Source organism: Balaenoptera ricei, chromosome 14, assembly GCF_028023285.1.
Source record: "Balaenoptera ricei isolate mBalRic1 chromosome 14, mBalRic1.hap2, whole genome shotgun sequence".
Lineage (NCBI taxonomy): Eukaryota > Metazoa > Chordata > Mammalia > Artiodactyla > Balaenopteridae > Balaenoptera > Balaenoptera ricei.
The window spans coordinates 46,818,302-46,835,714 of record NC_082652.1 but is presented as its reverse complement, the minus strand read 5'-3'; the positions used below and the strand labels follow the sequence as shown (position 1 = coordinate 46,835,714).

Sequence of the window (17,413 nt, the reverse complement as noted above, 5' to 3'; positions counted from 1 at the left end):
CTGCCTAATTAATATTCCTACTTGGAATTTCAGTAGACATTTCAAACTTAACATATAAAAATCAAATGTTTGAGTTTTCTTATAAGAAATATCCTCCCCTCTCAGTTAATGGCAGCTCCATGCTTTCAGTTCTTGGGGCAGTAGAGTCAGTTCAGTAAGGTTTTAGTTGTGGAGAGCACAATTCTCTTTAAGGAATTAACAGAGGGATTTACTATAGTGTATTAAACAGTTTACAGAATTGTTGCGAAGGTTGAAGAAACAAACTTTAGGTTGAATTTTCAGGAACGAATCTCCTAGTTACCCAACAGAATCTATAACCAAGGGACATACTGCTTTCTTCATGATGGGGAAGCCAGTCATTTTAGAGCTAAAGTGCCACTGCCATGGTCAGGAAGCTGCACTGGGCAAGGAACCATCACAGGCAGGAAGCTGCTCCTCCAAATGCAGCTCCAAAACAATCTTAACTGCTCCCATCAGTGTTCACAAAAAGATTGGTCTGTATCCTGTCTCTCAACATCCACAAAGTCTGTGAAAAACCACTAGAACTTCTGCTGCTGCAGGAAAAAAGAAAAAAAAATTGCACCACAAAGTGCCAGCAAAAACAGTAGAAGCAGCAAAAAGGAGGCATCTATCTCCCTTATGGCTTCCAAATTTCATGCAAGCACACCTGACTGTCTGTATTTTAATTCAGAACTCTCGTTTCAAGAGACCCTGGAAAAGGGAGAGTTTTTGGTTTGTTTTTATCTGACTCTTTCTAATAGCTACACTATGAGAGGACACAGTAGAAGGAGATGAAATCGATGCTGAGCCCCAATTTACCATATCCATCCATTCTTTATAGTTTAAATTTTAATTCCTGTATTATAATAGGATAAGGCTATAGCCACATTTTACCAAGATCTCAAATCATAGTGGCTAAAGCATGACAGAGATTTAGTCCTTTCATGCCAATGTGTGATCTGGTAAAGAGATTCTAATTTGAGAAATCACCAGGGGCCCAGGCTTCTTTCCTTTTAAAGCTTGGCCATCCTTGCAGGTTCAAGATGGCTCATCATTGCGTCCCAATGAGGGGAAACACCCCTCCACTTTCTAGAGTACAGTCTGGATCCTGCATGTATTATTTTTGCTCACACCCTATTGACCTGACTTTTTCGTGTGGTCATACCTAATTGCAAGGGAGACTGAGAAAAGTCTTTCTTCCAAGCAATCTTGTGCTCAACTGTACATTCTAATGCTAAGGAAGATAGGCAGAATAGACATCAGGGGATACTTGCACCCACTGTGACATAGTGTCATCCCTGACTTCTGTTTTCACACCACGCAGCCAACCCATTGGCACATTCTGTTGGCTGTATCTTCAAATTATATCCAGAATCTAACCACTTCTCACAACCCCTATTGCTACCATGCTGGTCTAACAAACAGTTCTCTCTCCCCTGAATTCTTGCAGTAACTTTCTAAATGGCCTTCCTGCTTCTTCCTTTACCTGCCCACCCAAGTCTAATCTTAACAGAACACCAAGAATTATCCTTCGAAAATATAAATCAGATACTACTCTTGTCTAAATTCTCCAATGGCTCCCCGTCTGACTCCAAGCAGAAGTCAATATCCTTGGAATCTCTTACATGCCGTGGCCCTATTACTGCATTCGTCCTCCTCTCCGACTTCCTTTTCCCCTAGTTCTCTCTATTCCAACCACAGTGGCCTCCTTGCTCCTTGAACACTCCAGGAACAACCCTGGTCTGGTTGTTTTGCACTTCCTGTTTCCTCTGCCGGGAAGAGTCTTCCCTGTTTATTCTCATTCTTTTAATTTTTGTTAATTCCCCTCCCTAAGGAACATTACAACTGGCATTCCTTTCAACAGTATATGAGAGCCCCTGTTTGCCTCACCCCTGTCCACAGTGGGTATTATTGTTTTTTTCTACCTTTGCCAAATCACTAGATGGGAAACTGTGCCTTAATGTGAGGTTGTCTTTGGTTACTATTTATGTTGAACACTGTTGTCATTAAATTTGAGCAGTTTAAAAAAATCTTTTGCCAAATTACCATTGTTCATTACCATTTTGCATGTTGATGAAGTGACAAAGGTGATTATTATATTATTAAAGTCATCTCTTTAAAATAAAAAAATATATAAACATATAAATTGTATTTAAAAATAGCATTTTCATGAAAAATTTTTTACATATGCTTTTTCCTCTTAGGTTCAATCTGACGCGGAACAGAACTATACCATCGTCTACTCAATAAGTGGGCCTGGAGCTGACCAAGAACCTTTAAATCTGTTTTCCATGGACGGAAAAACTGGAAATCTATATTGTACCCAGCCTGTGGATCGTGAAGAATATGATGTTTTTGATGTAGGAGTTTTATTGATACACATAACTTTAAATGATTAAACTATAATCATAGTTTAAACTTTTGATAGCGCATCTACTCTTTCCTGTCTTCTGAACTTCTTCTTAGAGGGGATCTGAAAGACAAAGGAAATAGATTGTGTAATGTTTTGGAATACTTGGTCTGCTCTTTATCTCAACTTCTATTAGGTAAGCCTGAAATGAAGCCAAGAAATTTAATTGTATTTGGATGTAAATTCCAGCAAATTTGCAGGAGTTGGTTTTGCTTATGAGATTCTCTTTCTCTCTCTGGTCGTGGTACTTTCTCCTCTCTCCAAGACAGGGCCACAGTTGATTGGAAGGGTCCTCTTCCAGTGTCCCTCTTCTGCTCTGTGTTTTTTGTTTTTCCTTTTTTGGTCTTTGTTCCACCTGTCTAATTATCTGATGATATCTGAGAATTATATAAGGAAGCAAAACTGGGAGACCAAGTCCAAACGAGGCATAATAAGCCAGCATTCTGATATGGATGAACTTACATCAATGGGGAATCATTCAGACAATTTTCAGTGTAATAGGGTCAATGCTCTGGGGTCATGTGGTACAGGGGGACTGATTCTCCATAGGAAAGAGGGATTCTCTTCCTAAAAGAAGAGGGAAGAGATGCTGGGTAAGTAAACTTGACTGATGTTCACCACATGACATTTCTTTGCTTTTGGCTGGAAAATTTTCAACTCAGTGTTGTAATCACATGCTGAATAGAAATATGTTCTATTTGTCCACCGATAGGGGTCTAGTTAAATAAATTACAGCATGTCTATGTGGTAGATTATTAGACTGCCAATAAATCCCATTTTCAAAGCATGTTTAAGGGCTTTGGGAAATGGTTACAGCATAAAGTCAAGTTTGTTTGCTTTTTGGAAAAAAAGGATATAAGCTTACAGTAGTATGATCTCAATTTTTGTGTACAAATATATACACAGAAGGGACTGAAGGAATACATCAAATGTGAACAGTACTTATCTCTGGGTAGTAGCTCATGGATTTTTATTTTCTTCTTTTGTACTTTACTGAATTTTTAAATTTATCATGATAAGGATGTTTCTTTTATAATTGAAATAGTGCACTTTTAACTATGGAAAAATTGTTTATATTAAAAAATCATTTAAAAATGAAAAAAAAATATAAGTTCTATTTGACATTACATTGCTTTTGATTAATTAGTAATGTGGAAATTGTTAAATGTATTTTGTTAGAAAACCTCTTACAAATATATGATCTATGAGGTTAAACAATAAAGGGGCTCAGTAGTGGCAAAGTTGGGACTCATTGCCTTATTTAGATGATATAGTCAGGATTTTCCCCATTGCAGGGAGGTTAACTGTTCTTCCCAATACAATTTTATGATTATGGGGAGAATAAGGACTGTAATCCACGTCTCCATATTCACATTTAATTCCTTAGTCTCATGACCTGAGTAGTCTCTGATTCTCTGTACTCTGACCTAGGTTTTATTTGAAGTGTAGCCACTTCTACCAAACATTGGATACTTTTAACTGTAGTTAAAGTCGTTCTACGTTCGATGTTTTGATAACTAAAGAAGCATTGAATAGGAATTTTTGAAGTGATTTATTATTGAAAAGATTTGCAGAGAAGGTAGTAGATAAAGCATAGTATTCTTTCATGCTGGAATCTTTTATAATAGACTGTTGAACTTGCTTTTCACTGTTTTACAGCTGATTGTCCGTGCGTCAACTGCAGATGGGTATTCAGCAGAATTACCTCTTCCACTGTCCATCAGAGTGGAGGATGACAATGACAACCGCCCTATTTTCACAGAAGCAATTTATAATTTTGAAGTTCTAGAAAGCAGTAGAATTGGTAAGACAACTTTTAGGAGTAAAATGTGCTATGTTAAATGTTTATATACATTGTTTGAGAGGTTGAGTTTTTACTCAAAGCCAGATCATCCTGAGATGACACTGGACCAATAGCTACTTACCAGAATACATTTAATCCTATCAAATCTAATCAATGTGTAATTTACAAGGTATTATAGGAGTTTGTAGTGTTGTTGGTATGATACCGATGAATTATAAAGGCAGATAACATTCAAGCTTTGTACCATATTTGGATTATAGACTTTATTTCATCTTATTATCATGTGGGTTTATCATTATTCCTAGCTCCAAGGGAGGACATGCAGGGTAGAATGTACGATAAAACTAAAATCAATGTAGATATTTTTATTAGGTTTTATTTAGGAAGGTGTTGAATGATGTCCACTGAGGACACAATTTTTTAAGCTCTTATCTATATTGTCTCTTCTCTTTAAACTACTACTTTACTACTTCCAATTTAGAGTGAATGCCGGAATAACTTTAGAGAAACTTGCATTGTGTGTTCTCCATCCTAAACACTTGCTCTCACATGTGGAAAACCAAAGTGTTTCACTTCAATAGGCCCTTAAATGTGGCATTCTTAATGTCTTCTGAGACTTGCAATATGGAGAATAACCACTCACAATAAAGTTGAAAGGAAGTGAACTCAACCATAGAGGATTAGCTAACTTGCTTATTAAAGTTTCTAGGAGTTACTTAGATCTTCACTGGACTGTTGTAACTGCTCTTTCCTTTTATATTTTAGTTTGATAATTTGATGTCATAGATGTTAACCTCTTTATTACTCACATGGTACAATTAAAAAAATTATTGTTGCTTTGGAGTTTAGGAAACCTAGTTTTTTTTTTTTTTTGGAAACCTAGTTTTTGATTCAGGGTCTGTTATTATTTCACTGTGGGAACTCATGGAAGTTCCTTTGAGTTCTCTGATCTATAAAATGAGTTAATTATGTTAGATGACTTATAATGTTTTTAACCTCACAAGTCTATGACTCTTACACTTTTCTATTTTCAAAGAGGGATGATTGGTTTTAGACTCTTTCTTGAACATTCTGTTCTCTTTGCTAGTAACAGAGAAGGATCTAGGGCAAACACTTTGATGCCCAGATTAACCCAGAATACTTTAAGCATATCACACCAGTAGGTTCAGCCCTGTTAAGGCTGTGATACTCTGAAGGTGTTCTTTGAGTTTGCCTTAACTCACACACAGAGGGTTTGGGCAAAGGGTGCTCAACGAATAGTGAAATATAGCACTCATGGAAAAGAATTTTCAAGTCAAGATTTTAGGAAGGTTTTATGTAATAAGTAAAGGAATTCTGTATCCAGAGAATTAAAATAGTGTTTATGTCTTCCTGACTGTCAATGAAATTGCAGGAAGAAAATGTATGTCTTATAAAGATTATAAACAGTTTTCTATGAAAAGATAATTTATTTTCTTATAATAATAAGATTATTACTTCATGTCTTCATATTGATCCACTGCAGAAATCTTTTTGTTACTTATAAGTTTGTATTTGGACATTCTCTACAAATTTATATCTATATCTATATATACATATATATGTATACATATATATACTTAAGCACACATATACACACATATATAAAGTTTAAGGATATAATGACAAAATTATTTAAAACTAATACTTCCTTGCATTAATAGTTTTACTTGGCTTTTATTTCCCTCAAATATAAAATTTTAACGAATATATATATATATATATATATATATATATATATATACATATATATATGTATATGATTGTATGTGTCTATGTATTGTTCCTCAGGCCAACCTCACATACAGGGCTACAGGCAAAGTGGATCTATGTATTATAATTTCATGGGCATTGGAACACTATCCTTAGACTATAAAAATACCACCTGTGTGTACTCTTTGATACTTGAAGTCCTTTACCAGAGCAATATTCTTACTTTCCATACTGATGAAAAATACTAATAGCTCTAACTGCAGAAACAGTTAACTTAAATTCTCCCTGAATGGTAAATAGTATGAAATAAGATTAAGTGGGGCTGGGGGCAGTGAGGTTTGGCTACAAATCTGGTGAAAGAGAAGGAAGCAAATCAAGAACTAGCAAAAAATAGAATAGAAAGGAGACTGAGATGTGAAAGGTCAACTTCATCATCTATCCAGTTATAACCCAAGTCAGCCTTGATTTAGTTATTAATCAAAACTTTGATTTTAAAAAATCTGATTTACTTAGGAGACATGGTTTCTCTTTCCAGCTAGGTTAGTTATTGCAGTATGTGGGAATATGTGTTGAAATTATTCTTGGATGCCATTTAAATAAGTTTTTAATAAATTTACTGTCAAATAGTTTAAGCTGTGGGCAAAGTAAGAGTATGCCTTGATTCTCAGCATTAAAGTGTTTCATATTATAAATTTGAAGTCATCTTCATCAGTACTATGTAAAGATGGAATATCTCTGGTAAGAAATACATCGTAAATGAGGTTTCCACCATCACTGTTAGAATTTGAGAAGTGTAGATGTGCCTAAACATATTTTGCAGTTCTGGAAAGTAAAGACTCTTTTTTTTAAACATGTAGGTACTACAGTGGGAGTGGTTTGTGCCACGGACAGAGATGAACCAGACACGATGCATACGCGCCTGAAGTATAGCATTACGGAGCAGACGCCAAGATCACCTGGGAAGTTTTCTGTGCATGCCAGCACAGGTGCAATCACCACAGTCTATGTTTTGGACAGAGAGGTAGCTTTCACAATCCGTAGATTATCATTTTACTTGGGGCTGAACCCACCACCCCCAATTTACTATAATTTGCTATCCTGTGGATTAGGAGTTTCTCATTTTATTTTATTTAGGCATAAGACAATAAGAATTCCTGTCTATGTTACCTGTTTTTATATTATTTCTATTTCCTTATGTAAGAGAAACCATGAGGAATAGAAATAAAGATCAACTGGTATTCAGAAGGGGTGAGAAAAAAAGATATTGCTATGAATGTTGATATTATTGAATAATACTTTATTTCTCGTGTATGGCTAGTTGGTTCCAGCTCAGTGTTCCAACTCAATTCTCATGTAGGACAATTAGTGTTGCTTGTTCCATGGGTATAGATTATACCCTGATCCCTATCCAGTTATTATAGATATGTACTTTTAATCAGGAAAGGATTAGCTGAGATAAAGTTGATAGATTATTAAAAATCTGTAACACTATTTGGATGATAGTAATAGCATATTTTTATGTGTATAGCACTTGATGTTCAAATTCTTTATGCATAATTTGATCTCATCTTTATAATTTCCTTGTTTGATTAGATAGAGGTTATATCCAATCTATAGGGGAGAAAGGTGACAGTCAGAAGGATTGATTGACTTGCCCAGGTCAAATTACTGCACTGAATCTTCTGATCTTGCTCTTGTCCATTTCATCAGCCCATATTTAACTCAGAGTCTTGCATTATTGACTGAGGCAGATCAATCAATTTCATATGTACAAAGTAGCTTTATTAGAACACTTCAGTGGTTCCCAATAAAACTAGAATAACATAAATGGAAGGATCGATATGACTGGGAGAGATATTATAAAGAAGAAATCAGTGGGATTTGATGTCAGAGCAAAAGGGAGGGATGGTGAGAACCTATAAAAAAGAATAAAAAATAGTACAAAGGTTTTATTTATTATTATTTTAATTTTTGTGGGGTCAGGACATGCTATGTGATAAAATACATAATGGTCATAATAAATGGGAAAGTTTGAAGGGAACAATATGAATGTGTTTTGAATCTGTGGAATATTTAGAGATGATATGGTAATCAAGTGAAAGCAAGGATTTTTCCTAATTTTTCAATATTGACAAATGAGGCTTAGAGAAATTAAATAAATTAAGGTTACACAGCTTGTAAGATACAGATTTGGGGTCAAACCCAGATGTGCTTGCTTTTTTTTTTTTTTTTTTTTTGTCAAAAGCTTTTTCTGCATCTATTGAGATGATCATATGGTTTTTATTCTTCAATTTGTTAATATGGTGTATCACATTGATTGATTTGCGTATATTGAAGAATCCTTGCATCCCTGGGATAAATCCCACTTGATCGTGGTGTATGATCCTTTTAATGTGTTGTTGGATTCTGTTTGCTAGTATTTTGTTGAGGATTTTTGCATCTATATTCATCAGTGATATTGGTCTGTAATTTTCTTTTTTTGTAGTGTCTTTGTCTGGTTTTGGTATCAGGGTGATGGTGGCCTCATAGAATGAGTTTGGGAGTGTTCCTTCCTCTGCAATTTTTTGGAAGAGTTTGAGAAGGATGGGTGTTAGCTCTTCTCTAAATGTTTGATAGAATTCACCTGTGAAGCCATCTGGTCCTGGACTTTTGTTTGTTGGAAGATTTTTAATCACAGTTTCAATTTCATTACTTGTGATTGGTCTGTTCATATTTTCTATTTCTTCCTGGTTCAGTCTTGGAAGGTTATACCTTTCTAAGAATTTGTCCATTTCTTCCAGGTTGTCCATTTTATTGGCATAAAGTTGCTTGTAGTAGTCTCTTAGGATGCTTTGTATTTCTGCCGTGTCTGTTGTAACTTCTCCTTTTTCATTTCTGATTTTATTGATTTGAGTCCTCTCCCTCTTTTTCTTGATGAGTCTGGCTAATGGCTTATCAATTTTGTTTATCTTCTCAAAGAACCAACTTTTAGTTTTATTGATCTTTGCTATTGTTTTCTTTGTTTCTATTTCATTTATTTCTGCTCTGATCTTTATGATTTCTTTCCTTCTGCTAACTTTGGGTTTTGTTTGTTCTTCTTTCTCTAGTTTCTTTAAGTGTAAGTTTAGATCGTTTACTTGAGCTTTTTCTTGTTTCTTTAGGTAGGCTTGTATAGCTATAAACTTCCCTCTTAGAACTGCTTTTGCTGCATCCCATAGGTTTTGGGTCGTCGTGTTTTCATTGTCATTTGTCTCTAGGTATTTTTTGATTTCCTCTTTGATTTCTTCAGTGATCTCTTGGTTATTTAGTAACGTATTGTTTAGCCTCCATGTGTTTGTCCTTTTTACGTTTTTTTCCCTGTAATTCATTTCTAATCTCATAGCGTTGTGGTCAGAAAAGATGCTTGATATGATTTCAATTTTCTTAAATTTACTGAGGCTTGATTTGTGACCCAAGATGTGATCTATCTTGGAGAATGTTCCGTGCGCACTTGAGAAGAACGTGTAATCTGCTGTTTTTGGATGGAATGTCCGATATATATCAATTAAATCTATCTGGTCTATTGTGTCATTTAAAGCTTCTGTTTCCTTATTTATTTTCATTTTGGATGATCTGTCCATTGGTGTAAGTGAGGTGTTAAAGTCCCCCACTATTATTGTGTTACTGTCGATTTCCTCTTTTATAGCTGTTAGCAGTTGCCTTATGTATTGAGGTGCTCCTATGTTGGGTGCATATATATTTATAATTGTTATATCTTCTTCTTGGATTGATCCCTGGATCATTATGTAGTGTCCTTCCTTGTCTCTTGTAACATTCTTTATTTTAAAGTCTATTTTATCTGATATGAGTATAGCTACTCCAGCTTTCTTTTGATTTCCATTTGCATGGAATATCTTTTTCCGTCCCCTCACTTTCAGTCTGTATGTGTCCCTAGGTCTAAAGTGGGTCTCTTGTAGACAGCATATATATGGGTCTTGTTTTTGTATCCATTCAGCCAGTCTATGTCTTTTGGTTGGGGCATTTAATCCATTCACGTTTAAGGTAATAATCGATATGTATGTTCCTATGACCATTTTCTTAATTGTTTTGGGTTTGTTTTTGTAGGTCCTTTTCTTCTCTTGTGTTTCCCACTTAGAGAAGTTCCTTTAGCATTTGTTGTAGAGCTGGTTTGGTGGTGCTGAATTCTCTTAGCTTTTGCTTGTCTGTAAAGCTTTTGATTTCTCCATCAAATCTAAATGAGATCCTTGCTGGGTAGAGTAATCTTGGTTGTAGGTTCTTCCCTTTCATCACTTTAAGTATATCATGCCACTCCCTTCTGGCTTGCAGAGTTTCTGCTGAGAAATCAGCTGTTAACCTTATGGGAGTTCCCTTGTATGTTATTTGTCGTTTTTCCCTTGCTGCTTTCAGTGATTTTTCTTTGTCTTTAATTTTTGCCACTTTGATTACTATGTGTCTCGGCGTGTTTCTCCTTGGGTTTATCCTGTATGGGACTCTCTGCGCTTCCTGGACTTGGGTGGCTATTTCCTTTCCCATGTTAGGGAAGTTTTTGACTATAATCTCTTCAAATATTTTCTCTGGTCCTTTCTCTCTCTCTTCTCCTTCTGGGACCCCTATAATGCGAATGTTGTTGCGTTTAATGTTGTCCCAGAGGTCTCTTAGGCTGTCTTCATTTCTTTTCATTCTTTTTTCTTTAGTCTGTTCCGCAGCAGTGAATTCCATCATTCTGTCTTCCAGGTCACTTATCCGTTCTTCTGCCTCAGTTATTCTGCTATTGATTCCTTCTAGTGTAGTTTTCATTTCAGTTATTGTATTGGTCATCTCTGTTTGTTTGTTCTTTAATTCTTCTAGGTCTTTGTTAATCATTTCTTGCATCTTCTCAATCTTTGCCTCCATTCTTATTCCAAGGTCCTGGATCATCTTCACTATCATTATTCTGAATTCTTTTTCTGGAAGGTTGCCTATCTCCACTTCATTTAGTTGTTTTTCTGGGGTTTTTTCTTGTTCCTTCATCTGGTACATAGCCCTCTGCCTTTTCATCTTCTCTATCTTTCTGTAACTGTGGTTTTTGGTCCACAGGCTGCAGGATTATAGTTTTTCTTGCTTCTGTTGTCTGCCCTCTGGTGGTTGAGGCTATCTAAGAGGCTTGATGGGAGGCTCTGGTGGTGGGTAGAGCTCCAGATGTGCTTGCTTGATCAAAAAAAATATAATGGGATTTTGTGGGGAACAACCATGAGGTGTGCTGTAGGGGACAATACAGGAAGTAAAGAAATGAACAAGGGAGCTAGAGAAACTGCATTTAGAGGAAGAAAAAGCAGGGTCTCAGAGAGTGCTGGAGCCTGTGGACGGAGCGTTTCGGGGTGGGAATGTTGGTTTCCACCGTGAAAGAAGGATGAGTAAAATAAAGACCAAGGAAGGGAGAGAGGGAAATAGAAAATGAAGAAAAATAAAAGAACAAAAGGAGGGGCTAAAGAAGAGTAAAATAGAAGGGAAAGACAACAGAGGTGATTGTGTCACAGACCAGGGACTCCATTTCATCAATACACCATTTGCAAACTCCATTCGTAGAAGTCAACAGCGACCACCTAATTGCCTAATCCAAAGGTTAATTATTAAAACTCTCTCTATTGCTGGCAATTATTAAAACTCTCTTCTCTTGGATTTCTGGTTCTCCTCCTGCTTCTCTGATCTTTTGTTTTGAGTGTCTGTCCTTTGCTTAGTCTTCTTACTTCCCTCCTGCTTGAAATGCTGTTGTTCCTTATATCTTCAGCTCTTCTCATCCTTGAACCTCTCCCAGGAAATCAGATTCTTGCCATAATCTCAACCACTATCTACACACTGCTGACTCCCAGATTGGTGTTTCTGGCCTTGAACTCCCCTTAAGTATAGGGCCACCTATCCAGCTGCCTTCTGGACCTTTCTCCTTAGATTTCCCATAGGAACGTAAAATTCGATATCCACCAGACAAAACTCAATTTTTTTCGCCTCTCCTTGCCAACCTTGCCAGTGTTCACTTCCTCAGAGAACTGCTGTCTTCCTGTATTGGTTGGTGATACTTCTGTGTGCCTGTTATCCAGGTCGTACACCTGAGCAGCAGCCTCTACCCCCTCTTTCTCTCGTAACTTGTGCATACAATCTGTTCTGAAGTCCAACTCCATCCTGACTTACAAATAACTTTCCTCACCCTTTCGTTTTTTTTTAAATTTATTTATTTATTTATTTTTGGCTGTGTTGGGTCTTCGTTTCTGTGCGAGGGCTTTCTCCAGTTGCGGCAAGCGGGGGCCACTCTTCATCGCGGTGCGCGGGCCTCTCACTGTCGCGGCCTCTCTCGTTGCGGAGCACAGGCTCCAGACGCGCAGGCTCAGTAGTTGTGGCTCACGGGCCTAGTTGCTCCGCGGCATGTGGGATCCTCCCAGACCAGGGCTCGAACCCGTGTCCCCTGCATTGGCAGGCGGATTCTCAACTACTGCGCCACCAGGGAAGCCCCCTCACCCTTTCTTTTTGTCCTCATTGCTAATGCCCCAGCTTTGTACTACTTCAGGAGCCTTTAACTGGTTTCTTTGAATCTCATCTCAGCTCACTCCAAATTATGCTCGACCTTCTTTTAAATAGATTCTTTCTCAAACTCAAATGTTTCTATTTTGTGCTCCCAATGTGACTCCCATAAAACCTTCCCCATTACCTGCTGCTTAAGCATAAGTCTACATTCTTACTATGGATCTTGTAATTGAACTTCTGCTTACCTTTTCAGCTTTATTCCTGTCTACCATGTCTTTGGGTATATACAAATAGGGAAATCAAATAAAAGCATGGATACACACCAATAGAAGTGTGTACAACTGAGGTTTCCTTTATAAATCTAAACAAGGTTTTCAAAGCTAATTAAATATTTGCTTTGTTTTCAGGTTGTAGACAAGTACTCATTGAAAATGAAAGTACAAGACATGGATGGTCGACCACATGGATTGATGAGTACAGCAACTTGCATCATAACAGTAAAAGATTCAAATGACAATTTACCCACTTTCAGACAAAATGCTGTAAGTAGATAATAACAAAATTGATCTCTATTGTTATTTTTATTTAATCTGAATTAATAAAATATTTATCATACTTTGAAGTATGTATGTTTATTTTATCAATAAAATGAAATATCTGACGTATAAATATCTTTTATTTATTCATAATAGTATTTATATTATCTCCCTTTTGTTAAAGGCCATAGCATTAGTCTTTATTTGTAACAAAGTTCTTCATTCATTTAAAAGATAACCCTTAGTAAAACAATGCTTTTGTGATTCATGTTTTAAAATAATCTAGGCAAAAACTGTAAGAACAAGTACTTTTGGAGTGGAAGAAACATTTTACTTTCTTTGTAAAAGTTTCCTTTATAAAGTAAGTTTTTAATGAGTTTTCTCTGTTTCAGTATGAAACATCAGTAGAGGAAAATACGTTCAATGTGGAAATCTTACGAATACCTGTAGAAGATAAGGATTTAATTAACACTTCCAGTTGGAGAGCCAATTTTACTATTTTAAACGGCAATGAAAATGGACATTTCAGTATCAGTACAGACAAAGAAACTAATGAAGGTGTTCTCTGTGTTGTAAAGGTAAAGTAATAATGAGTAATAGACAATTTGGCAAGTTAAGTTTTAATCAACTAATGGTTTAATCAACTAAGTAGTTTCAGATCATAGACTTTACAAGTTGGAAGAGAACTTAATCTATTTAGTTCACTTGTTTTGCTTTAATGCTGCCTTTCTTCTATAATTTGTTACCAGCTATTAGGCATCTAGCTTATGCTTGAACATTCTCTATTGGAAGAATCTCCGTATATCCATTGGCAGCTTATTCCATGTCTGGAGAACTCTAGTTCTCAGAAGGCCTTACTTTTACTGTGCCTAAATTATTCTCCTTGTAACCCATGTCTTTGGACAGGTTTTGTCTCTAATGTTAATACAAAACAGGTATAATCCTTTGAAAAGGCTGTGATGTCTATTTGAGATTTACCTTCTCTAGGATAAATATTCCCAATTCCTCTAACTGTTCTTTACATGATATAATTTAGAGGCTCATATTCTTCTCTCTGTGTGTCTCTCTCTCTCTCTTGAATATATGACTTGTTGTATCTGATCTTCTTAAAGGTAATATTGAGGATGAAATATAGTATTACGTCAAACAGCACTGAATGAACATATTCTTTGTTCTATATGTTGTATTTTTGGTAGTACTGTTACATTCTAGGGTCCAGGTTACAAGGGCAGAAAAGGCTCTTTTGGGAAGGACTCTTGGTTTTATATTCCTAACCCAGAAAAAGAAAGAAAATTGTCCTGTAGTGTAAAACACTTACTGTGTGCGCTAATGTTAAATGTCACTCTTATAACAATTGTACAGAAGAGAAAACTTAGTCTCAGAGACATTAAGAAACCTACCCAAAGTGACACAGCTCAGATGTAGTAGAGACAGGATTTGAGTCTATGTTTCTTGGATTCCAAGTTATCTGCTCTTAAGCCCTGTGTTAAATTGCTTTGCATAGCTCTGTGATCTTGGAAAATTAACCTCTGTATTATCTGTAAAATATAAATAATACTTCTCTCTGCTTTCCTAGTAGCTATTCAAATATGATCATGAAAATGAGAGCACTAGGTAAACTATAGGATATTAGTATTATATTTTTAGAAGTCACATCATGTTCTTGGGAATAGTGTTATAATTTTCCATAATAAATAACTTTTTTGAAATTGTAGAGTATGAGCTGATTCAGCCTTTAGCTGTGTCCTGGGTAATCATCTTTCCATCTTAGTATTTTCTCTCCATTTCAGCAACAGCAGCTGTGCGTCAGAGCTCGAGTGAGGAAGACAGAGTTCTTGGTCATTCTCACCGTAGGAAGTCCTCACATCCATCTTCACAACAATACATTTTCTAGGGAATTGTTAGCATCTTAGTGCAGATATGGGATATTTTTGGACAATTTTTTTTCAGTTGATGAAACAAGAAGGCATCCTATGGTTGAAGAGAGTTCATATTTTTTCATTAATCATTGATTTCATCCCACCAGATTTCTAAATCTTGCAGAGTTTTAAGCTACTACAGCAATATCCAGTTTAAGCCTTAAAAGATTGCATAAAAAAACTCTAGGGCTTTTAGCAAGTAACTCTAGATTGAATAACTGCACCTCTTCTAGGGCAGCAGCTGTTTTCTAAATTTCCATCCATTTCTCATTGCTAACAGACTCTCAGCCTGATCATAGCAATACGAGCGATTTGTGAGGTAGCGTTCATTAGCAGCAAATAGACAGATATTAATCTTTTTCTCTCTTGGCGCTCCAGTTTCTGGGATATTAATAAAAGAATCAAAAAGAGTTTCACATACATTTTGTAGATTCTAAGATTCAGAAATTTTCTTGACTTCTTATTGGACTTGTGGTATTAGTATCTCAGCTTGATAATGCCTGGATGTGGAGATGTGGAGAAAGGCTTAAACCCAAAATTCTACTCCTCAGTTTTGATTTTGTTCAATGTTCAGCCAGTGATTATTTTGATAAGCAGAAAGAGAATGAAAGAAAAAGTGCGTTAGCTTTTCAGTACAGTGTAAAATACTGTTTTATGGATTTGGCTTGTTTGCTGTATAAAAATCAATTGTAACCAAAGAATTGATTTAGAAGATTTTAGAGGCTGGTGAGTCAGTTAAGCAGAAGGATTGTAGTGTGGCGGTTAGGAAAATGGACTCAGACCAGACTACCTGGCTTCAAACTCCAGCTCGAATGAGTTTCTTTTGGCTTTGAGAAACCCAGTTTATTTCCTCTTCTTCACTTTCCTGCTCTCTAAAATGGGAATGACGATAATAATAGTGCCAATAGCACATTATATTTTTCTTACCCCTCTGCATTCTTCACTGTGAGAGTTTCATTGGATAAACTACAAACAATGCCAAAGTATAAGTCTCAAATTGTCAAAAATAAAATTTTCATAAAAATAGATAGTTAGCACGGGTAAAAATTGTACTTAACTCATCAGTGAGGGACTCAGCAAAAAGCCAAAGCAGCTTCCTAGAAGAAATGAGAAGCTGTATGGATTTTGATAAAAGGAAAAGCTCAAATAAAGATTGCTCAGTTATATGCCTTAGAGGACAATTAAAACGTGCATTTTATGGTAAAAATGGCATTTTTACCATTTCTATCAGAGAGAAAATAAAATCACTGCACCATTTCAGCTTTAAGTCAACATCTAGTTTTATAAGAGCTGTAAAATGTCTGGGCCCTCATCAATGGTAAATAGTAAGTTGAACATTCTCCGAGAGTCAGATGACCCTTAGGCCGGTCTTCTAAATAAGGCCAGAAGAACACGGTCATGTTTTTGCATTATCTTCAGGTTCAGAATAATTTTCCATAGTAAGAATGAGCTATAAAAATATTTTAGGAATCGCTTTCCCACAACTCCATAAAACCACCTGCAGAAACTTTCCGACCACTCTTGCTAAAGGCTTAGTGAAGGATCACCTCTCTCTTTAGCAAAGGATAAAAATCAATATTGGCTAAATGGGAGCACAGAATTTATGTAGCACTGTTCATATCGACAGAAGTTCACTTGCTATTTGAAATACCAAATGTATTTTACACTGATGTTCATATACTTGTCCTTTTTTAAAAGGCACTGAATTACGAAGAAAACCGTCAAGTGGTCCTGGAAATTGGAGTACGCAATGAAGCTCCATTTACTGGAGATGTGACACGCATAATGACAAACATGAACAGGGCCTCTGTCACAGTTTATGTGAAGGATCAGGACGAAGGGCCTGAATGCAAACCTGCAGTCCAATATGTACAGATTAAAGAAAACTCCCCAGTGGGTTCAAAGATCAAAGTATATAATGCATATGACCCTAAAACTAAAAGTAGCAGTGGTTTAAGGTACAAAGAAATCTATAACCACATACTAATTATGTATTTGTAATAATTGAGACAGTAATACATTTTAATACATTTTATAGTGCTAAAAACTATTTTTACTTTTTATTAACAGGTACAAATTATTGTATGACCCAAAAGGGTGGATCACCATTAATGAATTTTCGGGCTCAGTCGAAACTTCCAAAATCTTAGACAGGGAGGCTGCAACTCCCATAGGTGCCTTGTATAATGTTACAGTCCTGGCAATAGATAAAGGTAAAACACCAGTTTTCAAATGGTATGTTATAAAAGAATTAGAGAATAAACTTCATTTATTCTTGTGCAGAATTATCCGTGTGCTAAGTATATAGAATTCTTAGAAATTACTTTAAAGATTGTTTCTATTTATCTTAATCATCAAACAAGGTGAAACTGCTTGGTGACATGAAACCATGCCTTATTTATCTTTATATCCCTAGCATGGCAGCATCTTAAATGCCTATATATCTCTATGTCAGAGGACAGAGATGAAACTTAAGTCTAGGACTAGATGAAATGGTCTCACCAGACTCTTCTAGATCTCTTTACATCATTTTAAATTG

General features: G+C 36.0%; 1 protein-coding gene across 2 annotated transcripts in view; it reads left to right on the top strand.

Annotated features, from left to right (window-relative positions):
• Positions 1–17,413, top strand: part of DSC3 (desmocollin 3) — a 40,651-nt gene that overhangs the window by 11,834 nt on the left and 11,404 nt on the right. For both annotated transcript variants that reach the window (XM_059893778.1, XM_059893779.1), the window contains exons 5-11: positions 2,205–2,360; positions 4,070–4,214; positions 6,803–6,966; positions 12,827–12,961; positions 13,348–13,533; positions 16,573–16,832; positions 16,945–17,087. In XM_059893778.1, the coding sequence (XP_059749761.1) occupies positions 2,205–2,360; positions 4,070–4,214; positions 6,803–6,966; positions 12,827–12,961; positions 13,348–13,533; positions 16,573–16,832; positions 16,945–17,087 (1,189 nt within the window). The remainder of the gene's footprint in view (positions 1–2,204; positions 2,361–4,069; positions 4,215–6,802; positions 6,967–12,826; positions 12,962–13,347; positions 13,534–16,572; positions 16,833–16,944; positions 17,088–17,413) is intronic.